Genomic DNA, 17794 nt, shown 5'->3' on the forward strand with positions numbered 1-17794 from the left:
TTGGAGGGGGGTGGTCTAATCTAAAAGTTTTTTAAGTTTTCGCTTATAAACTTGCATAAAGTGAAATGTTTGTACGAAATGTTTCAGTTTTTGGTTTAAAAGTTATTCCTGCTTGGTCACGTGACATACCACACCCAATTATTGATATAAATTTCAAACCAAATTTACGAGAACTTGCAAATATAACGATTGACTAATTTTGATTTCTGCGAATGGCTGTAACTACCAAGTATAGAGAACTAATCGGGGATTTACAAATTCAATTCTTTTGTTTCAATTACAACGTCTTTTCTTTGGAGAGGGACTGGGACTAGGCAAAAATAGGAAATATTGAAGAAATAATAAACATTTTTCATAATCCCCGTTTAGCCGGACGTTTGACTAGGTGAGGTAAAGGTTTTGAGAGAAAACACGAGAGTTTTCTTGTACATTTACTTCCCGTAACTTAAATGCACATAATTTTTACAATTGTGGGCGTGGTCAGTCACGTGACCACTTAGAGCTGAGCCAATCATTAGAAAATTTCATTTCATATATAATCAAACAAAAAGAAGCAACGTTTTTAAGGAAAAGAACAAATCAAGAAGAAATGACCAAAACGTCGCATGAAAAGAAGAACCATGCCTTAATTCACATGAGCTTTTGTTGGAAAGTTTATTGTATTAAACCCTGAAAAAGAAAGAAATCTCACTTTAGGCTAGATTACGTAAAAAATTAAATATAAATCGATCATTTTTGACACTGACACGGAAAAGACAGAAAACAAAACTATGCAGATACAGCTGAAGTAAACATTTAACTAAATGGAGAAAAGTTTTCACCGTTCTTGTGTGTGATACATTCATTACTGAAATTATCAAAGAAACTTTGGCAGTGATATACAATATGCTGATAGAATGAACATGCCAGTTAGCTAAATGATATTAGTTTAGCACTGAAAGATTTGTTGCATAATTGCAATCCAGCCAAAAAAATATACGTACAAAATGAAGGGTTAGACGAGATCCGCTTGTTGCTAGGAGGCATTACATGCTACTTACACAACGCAACCACCTCTTCAATTGTGAAGCAAAAACCGCAGGCTCGCTCTTTAGTTCACTGACACAAGAAATTTTAAGTTTCTGTTCAACTGATGGTTTCGTTATCTTGTTTTTAGTACTGAAAAGTCGTAAACTCTTTAGCGCAAGCTACAAAACAGCGTTGAAAATCCTTTTCTGTACACGTACTGAATAAAATCACCTGTTCGTGCCATGAATGGGCGACCCGCTGTTACTTAATGAACCACAAGCAGCGAGAGTTGCAGTTACTAAACACGCTTCCTTTGTTTCGACTAGGAAATTGTTTTGAAAGCGCGCCACCTCGATATCAATTACTTTATTAATGTTAATCGTCTTGTGGCGTTGTTATTTGCGCGCTGGGATCTTGTAGGCGGTAAACGTAATCTGAGTTGTGCTGCACAAAAAATGGGTTACAGCACCAGTATTTTTGTTTCGCAAGTCGATCGAAACCTACTGTGTGGAATTTGCGCGGGAGTGTTTAAAAAACCGCTTGTGACGAATTGCGGGCACACCTTTTGCGAAGAGTGTTTAGAGAAGTGGTTAAGCGCTGCAAGTCAGGGAGATAAAACTTGTCCTGTATGTCGTCGCGACGTGAATTTATCCAAGACCGCGCCCGTTTTGTCTTTGAGAGGATTCATCGAGGGGCTTTCTGTGGAGTGCGAAAATGCGGTAAACGGCTGTACGACTGTTCTAAATCTTGGCGGGTTGGAAGGCCATTTGAAGAGCTGTAGTTTTACTCTCGTGGAATGCAGTGGATGCGATGAAATGTTTTCACAGAGCAAAATTCGTGAACACCAAAGCGTATGCCACAAGCTAAACAGTTCGAACTTTCTCAATGGCCAAGTTCAAGCCGAGATTGCGGCGATACAAAATGAGCTCATCAAGACCAAGAAATCTCTTCAGATTTCTGAAGAAACTGTGCGCAGACTCAAACGCATTTTACGCGACTTACGCGTGCGAAAGCATGTCCGACAAAGCCAGATACACGCAGAAGATTTCGATTCAGCATGGGACCCAGATTACGCCTACGGCTATTCTCCTCGAAGCATTACTCATCTTGCAAGTTTTATTTCCCGTTTTCTGGTCAACAAGCCACCTTACGTGGATGCAGAACGTATCTTTGCTTGTCTTAAACGCTGTTTCGACTATTACCGCAATAGCGCCGCCTTCTGGCAGGATGTTCATATGCTTCTGGCGACAGCTTCGGCTTGTGATTGGTTTACAGAATCGCAGCGGGGAACGCTGAGCACCTGGTTAAAAAGCATCGCCCAAGAGCGTCTATTAAGCTGACTTTGGCAGACATACAGGGAAAACTAGATAGATGAAAAAATAACGTTTTTATAGCCAGAACTTGTGCGTGTATTCTAAAACCTGCTATTACCAAAATTAGTTTGCCATCAAGAAACTGGACAACCCTCCCTGATTCAGTAGTTGCCGCGTCACGCTGCCTGGCAACGCCTCTGATCACAGAGCTGGTAGCGTGGGCTCAGTTATTCGTAGAAAAATATGTCTATTTGTGTAATATGAAACTCGACGTTTTTTTTTTTTGAAAGAAAGAAAGAATTAGGTTTATTGTCGTAAGAAGCTTTAACATGTTTAATGGTATGCGGCCAAGTTGATTTACGGTCTCGACTGGCTTACCCCCTCAGATGAGGTTACTGAAACCAAGTGGAAGTCTTTAAAGCAAATGTACATTCGACGGATACTTTGTTTAGTGTACAAATGTGTCTCCGGAGATGCTCCCTCCCACCTACGTCACTTGTGGTCAAAACAAGAGAGCGGATATAATCTAAGAAGAAAGAACTCTTTGCTTCCCAGCCTAATGCGGACTTTGTTAGAAGTGAATAAATTTGCAGGGCCGACCATAGGAGGCCCGCGCTTATTTCATAAGAAAGTTTTTAAATTTTATCACTAGGGATTAGCGTTTTTTATTTCTTTTTTTTTATTTTCATAAGACACGACCACACAGCTATTATGCTGCAATATTTATCGTGTATAAATAAAAGCTATTATTATTATTATTATTATTATTATTATTATTATTATTATTATTATTATTATACCTCGGAGGCTGCCAAATCTTGTTTCAATATTGACATCTTTAGTTATAACTGACAAACAGCCAAAATTTCAAAAACAATAATTGAAGCTGACATTTACGTCACACTTACCATCTAGGGCCATTAATAAAATTGCCAATTTCCGAACAATAAACAATAAAACTAAATACCGATCAGTTGCGTCCTAATTTCTTTTACACTGGTACGAGTCCTCGGAAGGGTACCTTGTTTCATGGGGGAGGTTGCGGGAGACATTTTACCCACGTATACCCAAGGTCTTGCTCAGAATTACAAACTCCGATCTGCATGACAAAAATAATAATAAATTTATTTAGTACAACCTCCAAGGGAAACGAAAATTGGTTCGGGAAATCGGGAGTTTCGAGAAACCGAGGGTGCGAGCAATCGGGATTCTACTTTAATCATTCATACCACTCGATTTTTTTTTAATTTCGGAAAACACGAGGGTCGGATGTGTTGTAAGTTCAATTTTTTAAAGTTACAATCACAATCAAACAAACAAATATGATTTTTAAAAAGATTAAAATAAGCTATGCCAGCTAGCTATACGAACATTCTGACACGTATTAATTTTTCAAGTGGTTGTTCTACGGTTTTTTGTTCATGAGAGAGGATTTAGTTTTCTTAATTAACTTACTTCTATTACAGAACCCAGACTCGATAAAACATTTGTTTTCTGAAAGTAAAACTCCAGCGTTTGATTGTTGAAATTATGCTGTCTTACGCTTTTATCTCCATAAAACATTTTGGACACTGGGCACCATTGTCGTGTAACCATAGAAATGTATCCTCGCTTAGAAGTATTTTATTTATTTCTGAAGAGTAACCTATACTCTTGATATTATAGCTTGAACTTTGTAAATCTAATCAAAACGATACGACTTCTGGCAATAAAACGTTCTTTTATGATGCTTTGTAAACTGAACCAGTTTTCTTATTTATAAGTTTAATCGGAACATTTCTAATAGTGCCATATTCTAGCGACAGTGGTTCGCTGTGACAATAAAGGTGATTCTTGAACACGCAATAAATGAAATTAAAGCTAACCAATTAAAATGCGGTATCCAAGTAATATGGGACCTCTGTATAGCTTATAAAAAAGAGTAACTAATTTAATGAGAATTCTGTATTTCGATGAGTTGAAATAAACTATCGAAGCTAAACCGAGGGTGTATAATACTGAGTTTGCCTTCGATTCTTCACCAAAATGGCTATGGGGAGGTTATAAATATTCCGTTTTTCTTGCCGGCTTAAAATTAATAGTATTCAGTTTCTTTCGTGGTCGTGAATGTTCATGTACAGGCCGACCGTTGAAGGGGCTTTTACAGAATGGAGGTAGGGAAATACTGTTATTCACATTTTAGGCGGTGATCGATGATTGATCTGCGCCATGAAGACACAATTTGTATAAAAACTAACGAAATTTGAAATTTCTTTGTTATTAGATTTAAATGTGTCATGTATTTTCATGTATTTGTGCTGTGTAACTCGAGTATTATTAACAATTTTGCTTAGCGCGCCTTCGGTCGGCGCTTCCTCAAATTGGTTTATCCGTCGCCATTCGGTGTGAAGTTTGGACGCGTTGCGGACGTATCTGGTCAGTCCGAGTAAAGTTCCCGTAAAGTGCACTAAAACAAACCTTTCTCTTTATATGGATAAATTTTCAAGAATAGAGTTAAAACAATAAATATAATTTATCTTGGTCCCATGTAACATAGTCTTTAAACTCGTGCTCCGAACTTAAATTTAAATCATTCGCTATTTCTATCCAGAAGCTATGAGAGTCGGATACTTTCAAATCTCTTCGATCCCTTAAACATGATCTCTAGAGCAAGTTCGGTTCCTAAAATTGTATATGACCCTAATCCTAAAATGAATAAGTTCAAATTATTCATAGGCAAAGTGCGAAATACAGCGTTTGTATGTCATCGAATACGATGTTAAATGATTTTTAAAAAAATTGATTTATGAAATATTCGCTTTCAGTAAGTTTTAGAAACCCGACTATTTTACTGGTTTTGCATAATTGTGTTTATTCGAAGTCGGCGTAAAATTTTGGCTGCACGTTCTCTAGCAAATTATACAAAATGCGATCTACTGAACGGAGTGACTTAAGATAATTATTTTAAATTTAAATTAGAAGGTGACAGAAATTTTCATGCAAATTGACATGTAGGCAAATTAGTGCCGAATTTTTAATTATTATAAACTAGCCTTCTTGATGTTGACGGAAGACGTTTTGTTTTAAGCGATTTTACAAGAGTTCCAAATTATCAAAATTAAAATTTACTTGTAGTTTTGCAAAAGATGATCCTTACATCAATATGGTAAATGCTATATAATAACTACGGCTGAAAATTAGGAATAAAGCCTAAAACACAATTTGAACCTACTTGACGCATTTATGAACAAGTTGCCATAGAAATCTTAACATTCCCGTTTAGAATTGTTTTATTTGCCTTAAAGGTAACCAGCGATACATGGCAAGCTTTCACTGACAGTTCGACATTGGAACTAATGAAAATGAAGCGACTGTTTTCGAAAGGAACAGTTTTACTGATTTGGTCGGGATTCGCGCTGTTTTTCTTCACGGCCCAAATCAGTATTTTTCAGGTCACCTCTCACGTTGAAAAAAATGGTGCGAGTTTTAGCAACGGAGGAAAAACAACCGCAAAGACGATTTTGAAAGCACACGCAATTATTGATGGTAGGTGTTATAATTTTGATCTAAAATGTCGTTCTCGATTGAAGGAAAAAGCCGTTTTAGTTTATGAATTTTTATAACTGTTACAGGGATTTTAACATTGGGATAAGCTCACTAGGTGGTAGTTAAAAATTGGGTGAAATTAAAATTATCCTTGCGAGTATCACTTAAAGTTAGCCGCGATACACAATGAATAAAATTTGTTTCAGCCATTCTAGAACTCTGCCATTTTTTTGTAGCTTTTGACGTCTTCAAAGAAAATTATCAAAATAAGAATCAGTTAATCTTCATTCATGGCTATTTTTTCTTTTCCTTTTTCTTGTAATTTAAAAGAGATATTGGTTTTCATGTGCTTGCAATTTAAATTAGTGGATTATTTGGTGATCATAATTATACATGATATTTAATATGTTCTACGTACTTTTTACGAAATTATACATGATATTTAATATGTTCTACGTAATATGCTTTACGTACTAACCCAAGAGTAAATAACTACGTTATTTACTCTTGGGTTAGTAAGTTCTTTAAGATTGTTATTTACTAGGCTTATTATGCCTGCGGTGAATAATTGTTAATGGTTTTCAATGTATTATTATATAGCTTGCCCATAAATTATAAAATTATCTGAGAAACTGCAGTAATAATCAAACAATCTAATTATATATATTTCGAAATTAAACTTTAGACCAAACCTAATGCAACTCAACTACAATTATTTTTAATCGATTTTTTATATATATTAAGTTCCAACAGGAGAACCAACCAATGTCAGCGATACACTGGTCACGTGTGATATCCCAGAAGACCCATTATACCCCTTTTGCTCCAAGAAAGTTCAGGTAAGTCACTTTTAGATTAAAGAGGCAATGTCACCAACATTGGGGCTACGTGAAAATCTACGGGAGGTGTTGGTATTAACTGGAAATCTACTAGTCGTCTGGCCTTGCTTAAATATACTGCACCTGTCGTAAAACTTGTATAAAGTTGTGTGGCTACGGACTGGTATGAAGAAGTGGCCTAAAACTTGAAAAATTTTGACAGTTTTACTTGAAGATACGGTTTATTCACATCTTCGAGAATGAATTCATGCCTTCAGTCAGTTTTGTTGTTCAAATGTCTTTTTGTTGATCAGTGAGCATAGTTCACACAAAAACTATGTCCAACAACAAACACCAAAAATATTTAACAATTATTCGCCGAAGGCGAAGTGATTATTGTTGAATAATCCCCGAGACGAAGTCGAGGGGATTATTCAACAATAATCACTGAGCCTAAGGCGAATAATTGTTTTAGTATAATTTTTAGAGGTGATAATCAAGAACTTAAAAAATAACGATAGCAAACGAGAAAACAGCAAACACAAGTGTTCGCTTGCATACGGTGTAAACCAGTTTAATTCATCGATTACAATTAGAATTTTTTAAGTTAAAGCAATAAAACGGAACAAAACAAACACAATGAGAAAGATAGATGTCCGGTACCTTTGTATGATTGTTGATGACTTCTAAGCGAATGTGGGAATCATCTCGAAAATGAGTAGCTCCGGTGAGAAGAAAACTAAATAATGTTTGCTCAATCGATCTGACTGAGTTTCTCATCGATCGCCAAAACCGCCGTGTTTACGATCATTTCTAATGCCTTGAGAACCATCTCTTGAAAATATTTTCGGTCCAAAAGCCTTGGTAGTTAATTTGAAAAATTCCCAGTGTTTAAAACATCCAAGCTTTTCGAGTGTTCTCCCAACATCCCAAGTGGTTTTATTACGCCAGTAAAGCCCTAGAATGTGTGGTTTATTGCTTTTATGAAATAACTATAGAAAACGTTCTTCAAAGAAATAGGAATCTGTTTTATTTTTCGTGATCAAATGCCTTATTCTCAACAAGTTCATCGGATGACGCGGTAAACCAATCACAGCGGCCGAAAGAATAAAACACAGGTTCAGCTCCACACACAACAGTGCTTTAGAAATTTGTTCTGAATTTATTTATTCCGTATTCTTTCGTTTTCGCCGAATAACAGACTTGGGAGAAAGCACTGAAGCACGTAAAACTGAAAATATAATTCAAGCGCGAACAAGAACTCAGCGTGAGGTTCTGCCATCAAAATAATTCATGTTCATCGCGACCAATTTGATCAGTTTTAATTCCTTTCAAATAAATTTTCCGAGTTTATGTTGAATGGAACCATATCCATGTTTTTAATATTTTTCCAGTCCAGTGAAAGCGGACCTGTTTATTGTGTTCCTTCTCATATGTTTGTCTCTGCGTTTTCGTTTTTTCTCTATAGTTCCTTCGTGGTGGGCGGGAAAATTCAATTTTGTGATCCACCCTCAGTAAATTTTCATGATCATTTACGAGAATCATATATCCTCCGTTTTAACCATCAGATAGACCAAAAGAATACATTAAACTAAGTTTAATTCTTCGTCCTTATGCGTAATCGAGCGTAGTGCGGCCATGTCGGAACAGAAGCGGGACTTTACCGGTACAATAGTACATAGGTTTTTGACCAATAAGAGCGCGCGTAGTATCTGAGTTATTTTATAAAGCCTCATAAGCCGAGCTTCTCGACCAATCAGAATGCTTCAATTCTTATAATCACCTCTGAAATTATACTAAAAAAAATAGTTCCTTGTGCGGCAAAATGAGCTAGCCACGGAGCTCAACAATCTGCAGATACAAAAATAAACTGATAACAACTCTCGAACCCCACTGCATGGTAGGGTTTTATATTCTGTTTGTAATATATGTTTGACGTACTTTCAGAAATAGACATTTCTCTTTTCAACCTATACAGGAATTTAACAAGACGTGGAACCAAAAATGCCACGGCGAGAAATATAAAGTAGATCCAAGCAACGTCTGCTCTGTTGTTCAGTATTTGAGTGAGGTAAGGCACAAGACGTGATGCAAAATGAAACAACAATTTTCATCTCTAATTGGATAAGCCGTTCGATTCTTGACTAGCTGCAAACCGTTTATATGACAAAATCACAAAGTCGGCTCTGAGTGACCCAGGTAGAGGGTCACTCACTTTGAATGAAGGGTGACCCTGGGGGCGAGCCAACTTTTTTTGGCATGTAAACGTACTGGATCTTTTGACTCGACTACCAGGGACAAGTCTGAAAATACAGAGCACTCGCGAAATCGAGAGGGCCATTTTTTTTTGCTGGGAGGGACAACTTTTCCCTTATTAACGCCTGATAAAAGATGGTTTGAGGGAGAAGGTTACCTTCTTTTCAGGGTCAACTTTTGAACAGGCCCTTAGAGATGTCCCTCGTGTTTTGTGGTATTTTAATGCAAAGCTTTTGGCTTCTCTATTTGATAAATAACGAAATCAAAGATAGCGAATCAAGTAACCACAAATATCGGACATACTTTCCAGTCCCAAGCTAGAACAGCTCTTATAGTAAATTCACGTTTGGTACAGAGAAAAAAAAGTGATTTAATCCATCGATGTTGCTTGTTTAGGATCGAAAAGGTCAGATCTGTGTAAGTTGGTAAAAACGGGCTTCTAGTGTACTTACAGAAAACCAACCCAGTTTACATTTGTCGTTTGTAACAGGTGGAAGCTTGGTGCCCAGTATTGCCATGGCGACGACACAGAAATCCCTTTAATGTTGCAACGGAGTGGCAAAAGGTGATATTTCGATCGCAAATGAGGAGAGATAATTTTATTTAGTTTGTTTTAAGCATCATTATGAAAGTTTTATTAATTTTTTCGTTTCAGTTCTTTCAAGCTTCTTAATTTTTTTTTTACTATCCACCCTCTAAAAAAGAAGAGAGACATTGCTACAAATTCTAAAACCTTTTTACATCCATACCTATTTCTTTTTTTCCATTTTTTAAGGCGGTTATTCAAACAAATCTGTCCGCACTCCTCGACAAGTTTCAAGGGGAGAGATACTCCTGGATGAGAAAACGAATTCAGGGAATTTGGCCTCACTGGATAAGAGCTATTGAAGAACTGGGTTTGAGGACGACCTTGCATGGAAGGAGAAGAAAAAAGGTACACGAACGTTATATAACGGTGCTCTCTGATTGGTTAGTGTCTTGCATGTTGCCGGGGTGTTTATAGCTATAACGTCATGTTACACGAATAGAGCTTAGTTTGCAATTTAGAAAACTCGAAAACACTGGTCGGGAAAAGCGAGCGCTTGGTGAATTTCGTAAATGTTTCCCAATACGTAGCAGAAGTAAATCATTTTTTATTCACCGAAGGTTGGACGAATAACTGTTGATAGGAAAGATAGTTTGTCAATTGCAAACACAATTACGATAATTATTTTGTCCCTTCATAATTTCAACCATATTCACCAGTGGTATAATACCATTCCTATCACGGGAACAACTGAAGTCACAATTCACAATGCTTACATGAAGGTCTGCTAATAATAGCATCGCATCGTCAGCGCGGAGGTCATGGTTTTCTTTTCTCAGACTTCTTTACCAATTGCTTACATGGACTACGCAACTTATAGGATCAAGGCTCCTTCCTAGTGGGGTACAAAAAACTGCGTGCGGAGCAAACCGAACGCAGTATGAAAGCACTCTCGGCTTTCCTATTTTCTTTCTCGCTTCGCTCCGCTAGCTAATCGTTTCCCCCTATACTCTATACTGAAGGGGCCTCTTCGCAGGCTAGGATCACTTTTCATGACATTTCTCGTTGAATATATTTTCACCGTGATTAAAGACTATCCTTGTTTTACAGATCTTGATGTATATGGCTGGAATGGGGGAGCACAAGTTCTTTTTAGACGGGGCCTTCAATGGAGGACCTTTAGGGGAACTGGCCCAGTGGTGTGATCTAATAAGTGCCTTGTACATTTTAGGTCATGATCTGGTCATTGGCTTTCAAGTGGAAGATGTCCCATGGTGAGAAAACGCATTTAACTCATCACTAATTAATAACTGACTGCTTTGTAGCTACCGTTTTTAATGATAACTTCGTGGAGATAGGCCTTGAGCCGAATGAAGAAGAGAAAATGGCTTCACTAAAGACGGCAAACTCCGTTATACAAATGTATCTCTGCGCGACTAGTTCGTCCCTCGTACTAGAGGAGTCTAACTGGTTCTTTGCAAAACATTCCAAATTGATGACATAGCTTTGCAGAGATTGTGTAGTGTATCTGATTGGTAAATGCATAAGTACGAAAATTCAAAACTGAGAGACTAACTTATTTCGTTTCCAGGTCCCTAATACACCCAGCCTCTGACGGTTGCGCACGTCAAACTATGCCAGAGGAACTGGATCTTATTTTTACTGATATCATGGGTGTTTTAATCTTAGCGGTAAAGAGCGGACCGGACAAATCACGACACAGGTTTGTTATTTACTCGTTTTTGAATATTTAAATAACTTCCCTGAATTTGTCATCTTATCACTTTGCAGAGATCGAGAAAGGACAATAACTAATATCTTACTAGGTGGCAACCTTATTTAACAATTATTTCACGAGCGCGAGCTGCACATGAGTTGGATATCGATTAATCTTCCTACTTTGTTTTTGTAAAACGGTTTCGAGACGATATATTTTTGTTTTATGTTGGTCGGGCATGGTATAATAGCAGACAGAAAGGCAGGCAGTCAGGCTGGCTGGCAGACAGAATGGACTAACAATTGTATACCTTAGTGTACGTGCGTCCATTGATACGGTTGAGTCGATTCTTCGGGTCGTTCTCGTTCGTTTCGTTTCGTTTCGTTCGTTCGTTCGTTCGTTCGTTCGTTCGTTCGTTCGTTCGTTCGTTCGTTCGTTCGTTCGTTCGTTCGTTCGTTTGTTCGTTCGTTCTTTGGTTTGTTCGTTTGTTCGTTGACGTTCGCACATTTGCTCTTTCTTTGATTTACTTATTAACGGAAGCAAATTGAAATTATTGCCATTACACAGGTGCAAGTTGCGTGTTTTAGACTCATTTGGAACAGATGCTGAATTCAACTACAAAACTTACACAGAGGAGATTCCCGGTGGTAGATCTCCCTGGGGAGATCTTGACCTTCAACTTCCTCAGTTTATGACGATGTATCGTGAGTATCGTATTTTACACATGCCGCATATTGTTGAATAAACTTTGAACGACCTAAACAAATGTCGTGAAGATAACTTTATTAATACTGAAATATGACGTCAGCTTCCACTCCAGTTGAGAGGAGACAAGTAAAGGGAACCGTTTACGCTAGCTCGTCTTTCTTTTGGTTGTGTTTGTGATAGATAAGAAATTTTGATTTTCAAGGAAATCACCTTTAAAGGAGCCGAGATATGTCAAGATGTTTCTTGTCAGTGACGAAACTCATTTAATTTAGCCAATTGGGTAGAAGCTCTTGCAAAGTGTCACATGAATGGCTCGCTACCCTTCGAGAGAGCAATAAAAAAACTTTCAAATACAAAAGCAACTGCTACACCAGAGGTCAGCTGTTGAGTTGAATTACAAGCCTACGAGAGCTGATATACTACTGTTAAAGATGAATTCCAGTCCGTACTGCGCAATCTCGGCTGCAATGTTTATGTGAGCCTCACACGAAGGAATGTTTACAAGCAAAACTAAAAATTCCGTGACAAACTTACCTTTTTCTTCATTATTAACGCCAGATATCCTTGCAGAACAAATAATAACGGGTAGAAGAACCTTGACGCTATTTCATACCGACGTTTCAGCTCATCGGGAATTCTTGAACGAAACGAACCGTAATGGCGAACTAAAAAACTTCATGTATGCTGTCATCGAAATGTAACGTTTCAACGAATTCAAAACAAAAACGAAAACAAACCCCGAATCTGCGCAGTACGGAATGGAAATCAGCTTTAAATAATTGGATACCTTAAAATGATTTTTTTTAAGTTAGAAAAATTAAACAGTTAAGTAAACCGAAAATAAACAAGGATGCTTAAATTACGACCAAGGAAGATTGGACGGATTACAAATGACAAACTTGAGGAGAAAAGGTCGATTTGCACTGTCACTTGTCAGTGACAAAACTCATTTAATTTATCCAATTTGTGGAGGCGTAGAATCAACTTCATTCTCATAAAGACTGGATCTCTTAAAAAATACACTTTATTGTCATATTACGACTTTAATACTGAAGATATTTATTTCTTACAGCACACAGTCCAGACAACTCGTTCCTTGGCTTTGCTGTCCCACGAAGATCACAAGAAAATAAAAGCCACCTAAACGGACCTGAGACGCGAAAGGCAGCTCTAGTTTATGGAAAGGATCCACTTTTTTGGAAGGTTTGCACTACGGAAAAATAACACGTTACACTATAAATAGCTGGAAAATATGACGCCTTCTTGGTTTCGCGCCTGAAAATGCAAATGTGAAATTATATATAATTAAAGAAAGCTTTCTGTAAACTACACATTTTTAGTTTGGAAAGTTTGGAAAAATACATTATGGAATGATTTTGTTTGCCCGTTCTGCTCCCCTTTCTTCATATGCAAAAGCCAAGGAATGGCCAGCTTCTTCTCAAAACCTCTTGTTTTAACAACGATACCACTTTATTTTATCCCCAGGGGTATGGTTACTACATCAATACAGTAAAAAGATACTTTAACGATGTTCACGCAACCTTAGGCGGAACAAATGTAAGTAATTTATTTAAATATAATGGTCTTTATCTCATGTTACTTTAGGTTTTCTACAACGTTATTTCTGCTGCTGTTTATAGACTTTATAAACCGTCACTTCCGGACAGAACGTTAAGTCAAGAATGTGTCTATTATTGGTATTTGCCAATGTTAAATATATTGCCGAATTTAGACTCAATTTTTACTCGTGCATTTTGACTAGAAGAATGACAGCAACTTTAATTTGCGTCTTTGTCTCACTTAAGGTGTACCGGAGGCAAAACGGTTGAATTTTGTCTTTAAATGTGTGAATAAATTTTTTTTGAAGGATGTGTTGCAATGGTCGTTTTCACACTAGAAGACAGTCTAATCGTCTGGACGGACAAGTCGTCTGAAGATTTTTTCGTCTAGTGTGAATTTAAGACGGCTTTTAGATGACTTGTCCGTCTAGATGACCAAGTCGTCCTCGAAAAATCGTCTTCCTAGACGGCCAAATCGACGGACAAATTGAGAAGACTTGAACGTCCAAAATCGTATCCGTCCCGTTTTCACACTAAGACGTTTTGTCCGTCTCAGACGATTTGTCCGTCTCTAGTGTGAAAACAGCCAATGACTTAAAATTTTCACATGTGATATATTATTATACCACCTTAACAAATTTTTTCCGAGGTTATAGCTTCATCCTCAATTCAGACCTAGATGTTTTAAATATTCTATGGTATGCGCTAAATACTTTTGTTGTCTTGTTTTTGTTTATTTTTAATAGGAGAGCCAGCGGCAGTATGGAGTGCCTGAATATGTGATAAATCATGGAATTGTGAATATTACAACGCTAGTCAATCTGCTGGAATCTAGCAAGGTGATTATTACTTGACGATAGAATTTCTTCTATTTCCAAGCAGCAATGTATTGAAAATAACGAAAAGAGTCAACTAGGAAACTTATCTTTAAAGAAATGGAATTGCCAACCTTGCAGTAGCCTGCGAGCCCAGACGCATTTCCTGTTGTCGCCAAACGGCAGCCGGAAGTGCGTCTGGGTCCGCAGATAACCTTGCAGTAGTTTTGCTATTTTGAAACAGGTCCCTTGAACTTGGTAGAAAATACGTTGGATTAATATTAAAGTCCAATGTAAGATAATTTCTTTAAAGTTTTTTTGTTGACATTTTTTTTACAGTCCTCGAAATTAAGATAAATCATCCTGTACCTGGAAAATATTTTCTCTTAACGTCGAGGAAAGACTATTTGGAAGCGCATAGTCATGTGTCAAAGATTCCCATAAACAAGTTAAAAAATTCAGCGAGGAATGTTATAGGCTATGAAACAAAGAACAAAATGAAATTGTGGAGTGAAGAGAAATATAAAATGTTGATATCTATGTCTGATTGCTTTTTTCTTATTCAGGTATTCGTTGGTCTCGGTCAGCCTTTCGAGGGACCAGCAGCCCTTGAGGCCTTAGCGAATGGATGTTTCTTCCTTAATCCCAAGGTAATGTCAGACTGCAACTAATTGTATGGTAAAAATTTAAACACCCATGCCATTCGATCGAGGAAGCTGGATTTAGAAAGGTCAAAGACCAGAAACGATGAACCAAAATAGTTTTTTATCATTATCTTAAAAATCGCCATAATAATCAGTTCCTAACTTACTGTTATTTTATTAATAGTATGTTCCACCGCTGGATCGCACCAATGCAGACTTTTTTGCTGGTAAACCCTTGAATAGAAAGGTAATGTATTTGTTCTTGTCGTTATGGTCCTGGGTCCAAGCAATAGCTAATTTAAAAAGAGACAAAGCGCTTACCGTGGATTGAGTTGCTGGTTCGAGTTAACCGAGGGAAACATAATTAATTCAAACTTGGCCATAGGAAAATTGTCTCAAATAGTGCTACTTGCTCGTGTACGAGTTTTTAACAAGAGTACTTGTCAAAGAAAGTTGTCATGAGCCTAGGCCCCAAGCGTGCTCTCATGTTTCAGTGACCGCGCAAAGACTGGGACTGGAGTACTCCTTAGTGACGTCACCGCTTACGAGCCCAGACTCTCTCGAGCTGGGCACGCCTTGCAACCTTGTTATGTTTTTATTTTGCACTAGTTTGTCTTTACTGTTTTTTTGTCCCTTTTCAGATAACGTCTCAAAATCCCTATGCTGAGGTCTTCGTTGGAAAGCCTTTCGTTCAAACAGTTGACATAAATAATTTAACTGAAGTGGGAGAAGCCCTCTTAGAAATTATCAACGCCAAGGTAAGACCATTAATAGGTTATACCTTCGCGAGAGTGCTGTCGGTATAGATTTTTGTTGGCCAATCCTATTATTTGGAAATTTTAGCCAATCAAATTGTTGGATTCGGCAGCGAGAATCTGAAGAAGAGAAGCTGGAGACGCCTTATTTAGGGATAACTTGCGGTATATTCTGCTAATTAGCGAATGCGAGGAGAGATAGCTTTGCTAAGAAGAGTTAGCTTTGTTAACGCACCGCTCATTTTTTAGAGGGGGGAGGGTTGGGACAAATGGTGGGAGACTATGTCCAAATTCTTCTGACCTTCCCCTTTTATGAAGCACATTTTTTGCTAAGCCTCTCCCTCCACCCCCTTAAACTTTCCTATTGCGCGTGCATAAATTTATGTGCCCCCTTTTTTTCTTTCCTGCATAAAAATCATTGACCCTACCCCTATTTGCACCAGCTCTCCTGGTCCCTAACTCTGTGAACTGAGTCTTGTGAGTCAAGAGCAAAGATGATTTTTGAATTAACATTTCTGTTGCTTTCATTCTAGGAAGAACCTCATCTACCATATGAGTTTACTCATCTTGGAATGCTCGAACGAGTAAATGCATATGTTGAAAATCAGGTTTGAAAACGCTGAATATTTTGCCTGTTTGCATGGTGTATTTGTGTTTTCTCTTTGATCATAAGATCTAACAACATATTCGCGAGGAATTGAAGGAAAGAGGCATACATGATTTTGAAATATTGATTTTTCAACAGGACTTTTGTAAGCAAACAAATTGGCCACCTTTAAGTGAATTAAAGATTGTCATGGGAGAAGAGGGTGAGGCTTGTGTGGAGGCCTGTCTCAAGAAACAACTCACATGCGAGGCGAAGTTCTTTACGTCTTTAAACACAAAGGAAACTCTTGAAAGGTAAAGAAGTGAACGAGCAGCTAACGACTAATATGGTTAATTGCTAGAATGACCCAAATACCTCGTTTCTGTACTTCACCTCACAAAATAATTCTTAACTCACTTGAAAACGCAATTAACTCTCTGATCGTTGTGCAAATTGAGGCTAAAGAGCCGGTCACACGGTTTGACATTTTGTTGCACATAACATTTTGCGCCATGCCCTAGAAGTAAAATAACTTTTTACTTCTGTTTTATTGCGCGTCGGCAACAGTTTTAACCTGGGACCACTTTCTGCAACAACCATCAGCCATTTCCTCGCTTAGCAATGTCTAACCGAAACATGGTGGCTTGTTTCTTTTTTTGACTAATTTCCTATGCGCGCAGTTTGGGAACTTAACAGCTGCGAGTTCTTGCATTTGTCACTCTGCCGATTGTGTATTTTTTTTTTCTAATTTTCAGGAATGGCGTTCAGTGCAAATCTACTGCTTTCCGCGAAAGCATCCTGGCTCCTTCATTCAACACCACAGACAACTCATGCCTCCTACAGAGTCAACCATTGCTGTTCAGCTGCCGAGCAGCCAGGCCTGGTGTAGTACGCGTCTGTCCTTGTCGCTCGTACCGCAAAGAACAAGTGGCATTATGTGAAACATGTTAAGCAACGTATAGACCCTGGTCTTATTGTCTTTGCTGCATTTGACGGCAATTAAGAACAAGTTGCACTATGTGAAGCATGCTAAGCAAAGGAAGGACTCCTGGTCTTATTGACTGGGCTGCATTTGATGTCAGTTAAGGCTGCACGCCGAGAAAAATGCTAAATGGAAGCGTCTTGGTTATTGTTTGATAGACATTTAGATGCCAAAGTTGCGTGTGTTTTGTATAGCTTGACTGAATACTTGAGTCAATTTTTAACAAGAGGACGAGTTTGGTAGAACTCAATTGCAGGCATGCAAAGGTTTCACAAGAACTGGCTTTTGCCAATAGCACTATAAACGTTTAAGGATTTTGAACACGAGTTTATTGACTTAATTTTGATTCTTCACCATAACTTATTCTTATACAGTGACCTTTCTTTTTTCCTCAAATAATGTTTTTTTTCTTACAGTGTCGCTAACTTTTATGCGCAAACCAAATTATAGATATATTTTTTGAATAATATTTGTTCAATTTCGCTGCGCGACTAAGCATAAATTAAATAAATAAAATTTCGTAAATAAAAAGAAATTCTTGTAAGATTTTGGCTGTTTTGGGGTTTTATCTTATATTTAACA

At 37.7% G+C, this 17794-nt stretch overlaps 2 protein-coding genes across 2 annotated transcripts; both read left to right on the forward strand.

The window, feature by feature from the left end:
• Positions 1-1351: 1351 nt before the first annotated feature.
• On the forward strand, positions 1352-2648 carry LOC144631014 (E3 ubiquitin-protein ligase NRDP1-like). The gene has a single exon (XM_078489374.1). The coding sequence runs from the start codon at positions 1464-1466 to the stop codon at positions 2346-2348; it is 885 nt and encodes a 294-aa protein (XP_078345500.1). The 5' UTR covers positions 1352-1463; the 3' UTR covers positions 2349-2648.
• Positions 2649-4365: 1717 nt separating this feature from the next.
• Positions 4366-17533, forward strand: LOC144630343 (alpha-1,6-mannosylglycoprotein 6-beta-N-acetylglucosaminyltransferase A-like). The gene is made up of 18 exons (XM_078488700.1): positions 4366-4474; positions 5606-5846; positions 6591-6685; positions 8643-8735; positions 9411-9485; positions 9696-9854; positions 10557-10720; positions 11038-11169; positions 11731-11867; positions 12944-13074; positions 13357-13428; positions 14177-14269; positions 14812-14895; positions 15074-15136; positions 15531-15647; positions 16178-16252; positions 16390-16544; positions 16986-17533. The coding sequence occupies exons 1-18, from the start codon at positions 4469-4471 to the stop codon at positions 17179-17181; spliced, it is 2088 nt and encodes a 695-aa protein (XP_078344826.1). The 5' UTR covers positions 4366-4468; the 3' UTR covers positions 17182-17533.
• The last annotated feature ends 261 nt before the right edge of the window (positions 17534-17794 follow it).

The sequence above is a fragment of the Oculina patagonica genome, chromosome 11 (assembly GCF_052425735.1).
Source record: "Oculina patagonica isolate OP01 chromosome 11, crgOcupat, whole genome shotgun sequence".
NCBI lineage: Eukaryota > Metazoa > Cnidaria > Anthozoa > Scleractinia > Oculinidae > Oculina > Oculina patagonica.

What these genes read in the sequence shown, in the direction of transcription:
- LOC144630343 (XM_078488700.1), top strand. An exon ending in ATGGAAGGAGAAGAAAAAAG is followed by an intron (nt 9,855 to 10,556) that starts GTACACGAACGT and finishes CTTGTTTTACAG; the next exon opens with ATCTTGATGTATATGGCTGG. An exon ending in TAGAAATTATCAACGCCAAG is followed by an intron (nt 15,648 to 16,177) that starts GTAAGACCATTA and finishes CTTTCATTCTAG; the next exon opens with GAAGAACCTCATCTACCATA.
- LOC144631014 (XM_078489374.1), top strand. Translation starts at nt 1,464, where the DNA reads ATGGGTTACAGCACCAGTATTTTTGTTTCGCAAGTCGATCGAAACCTA.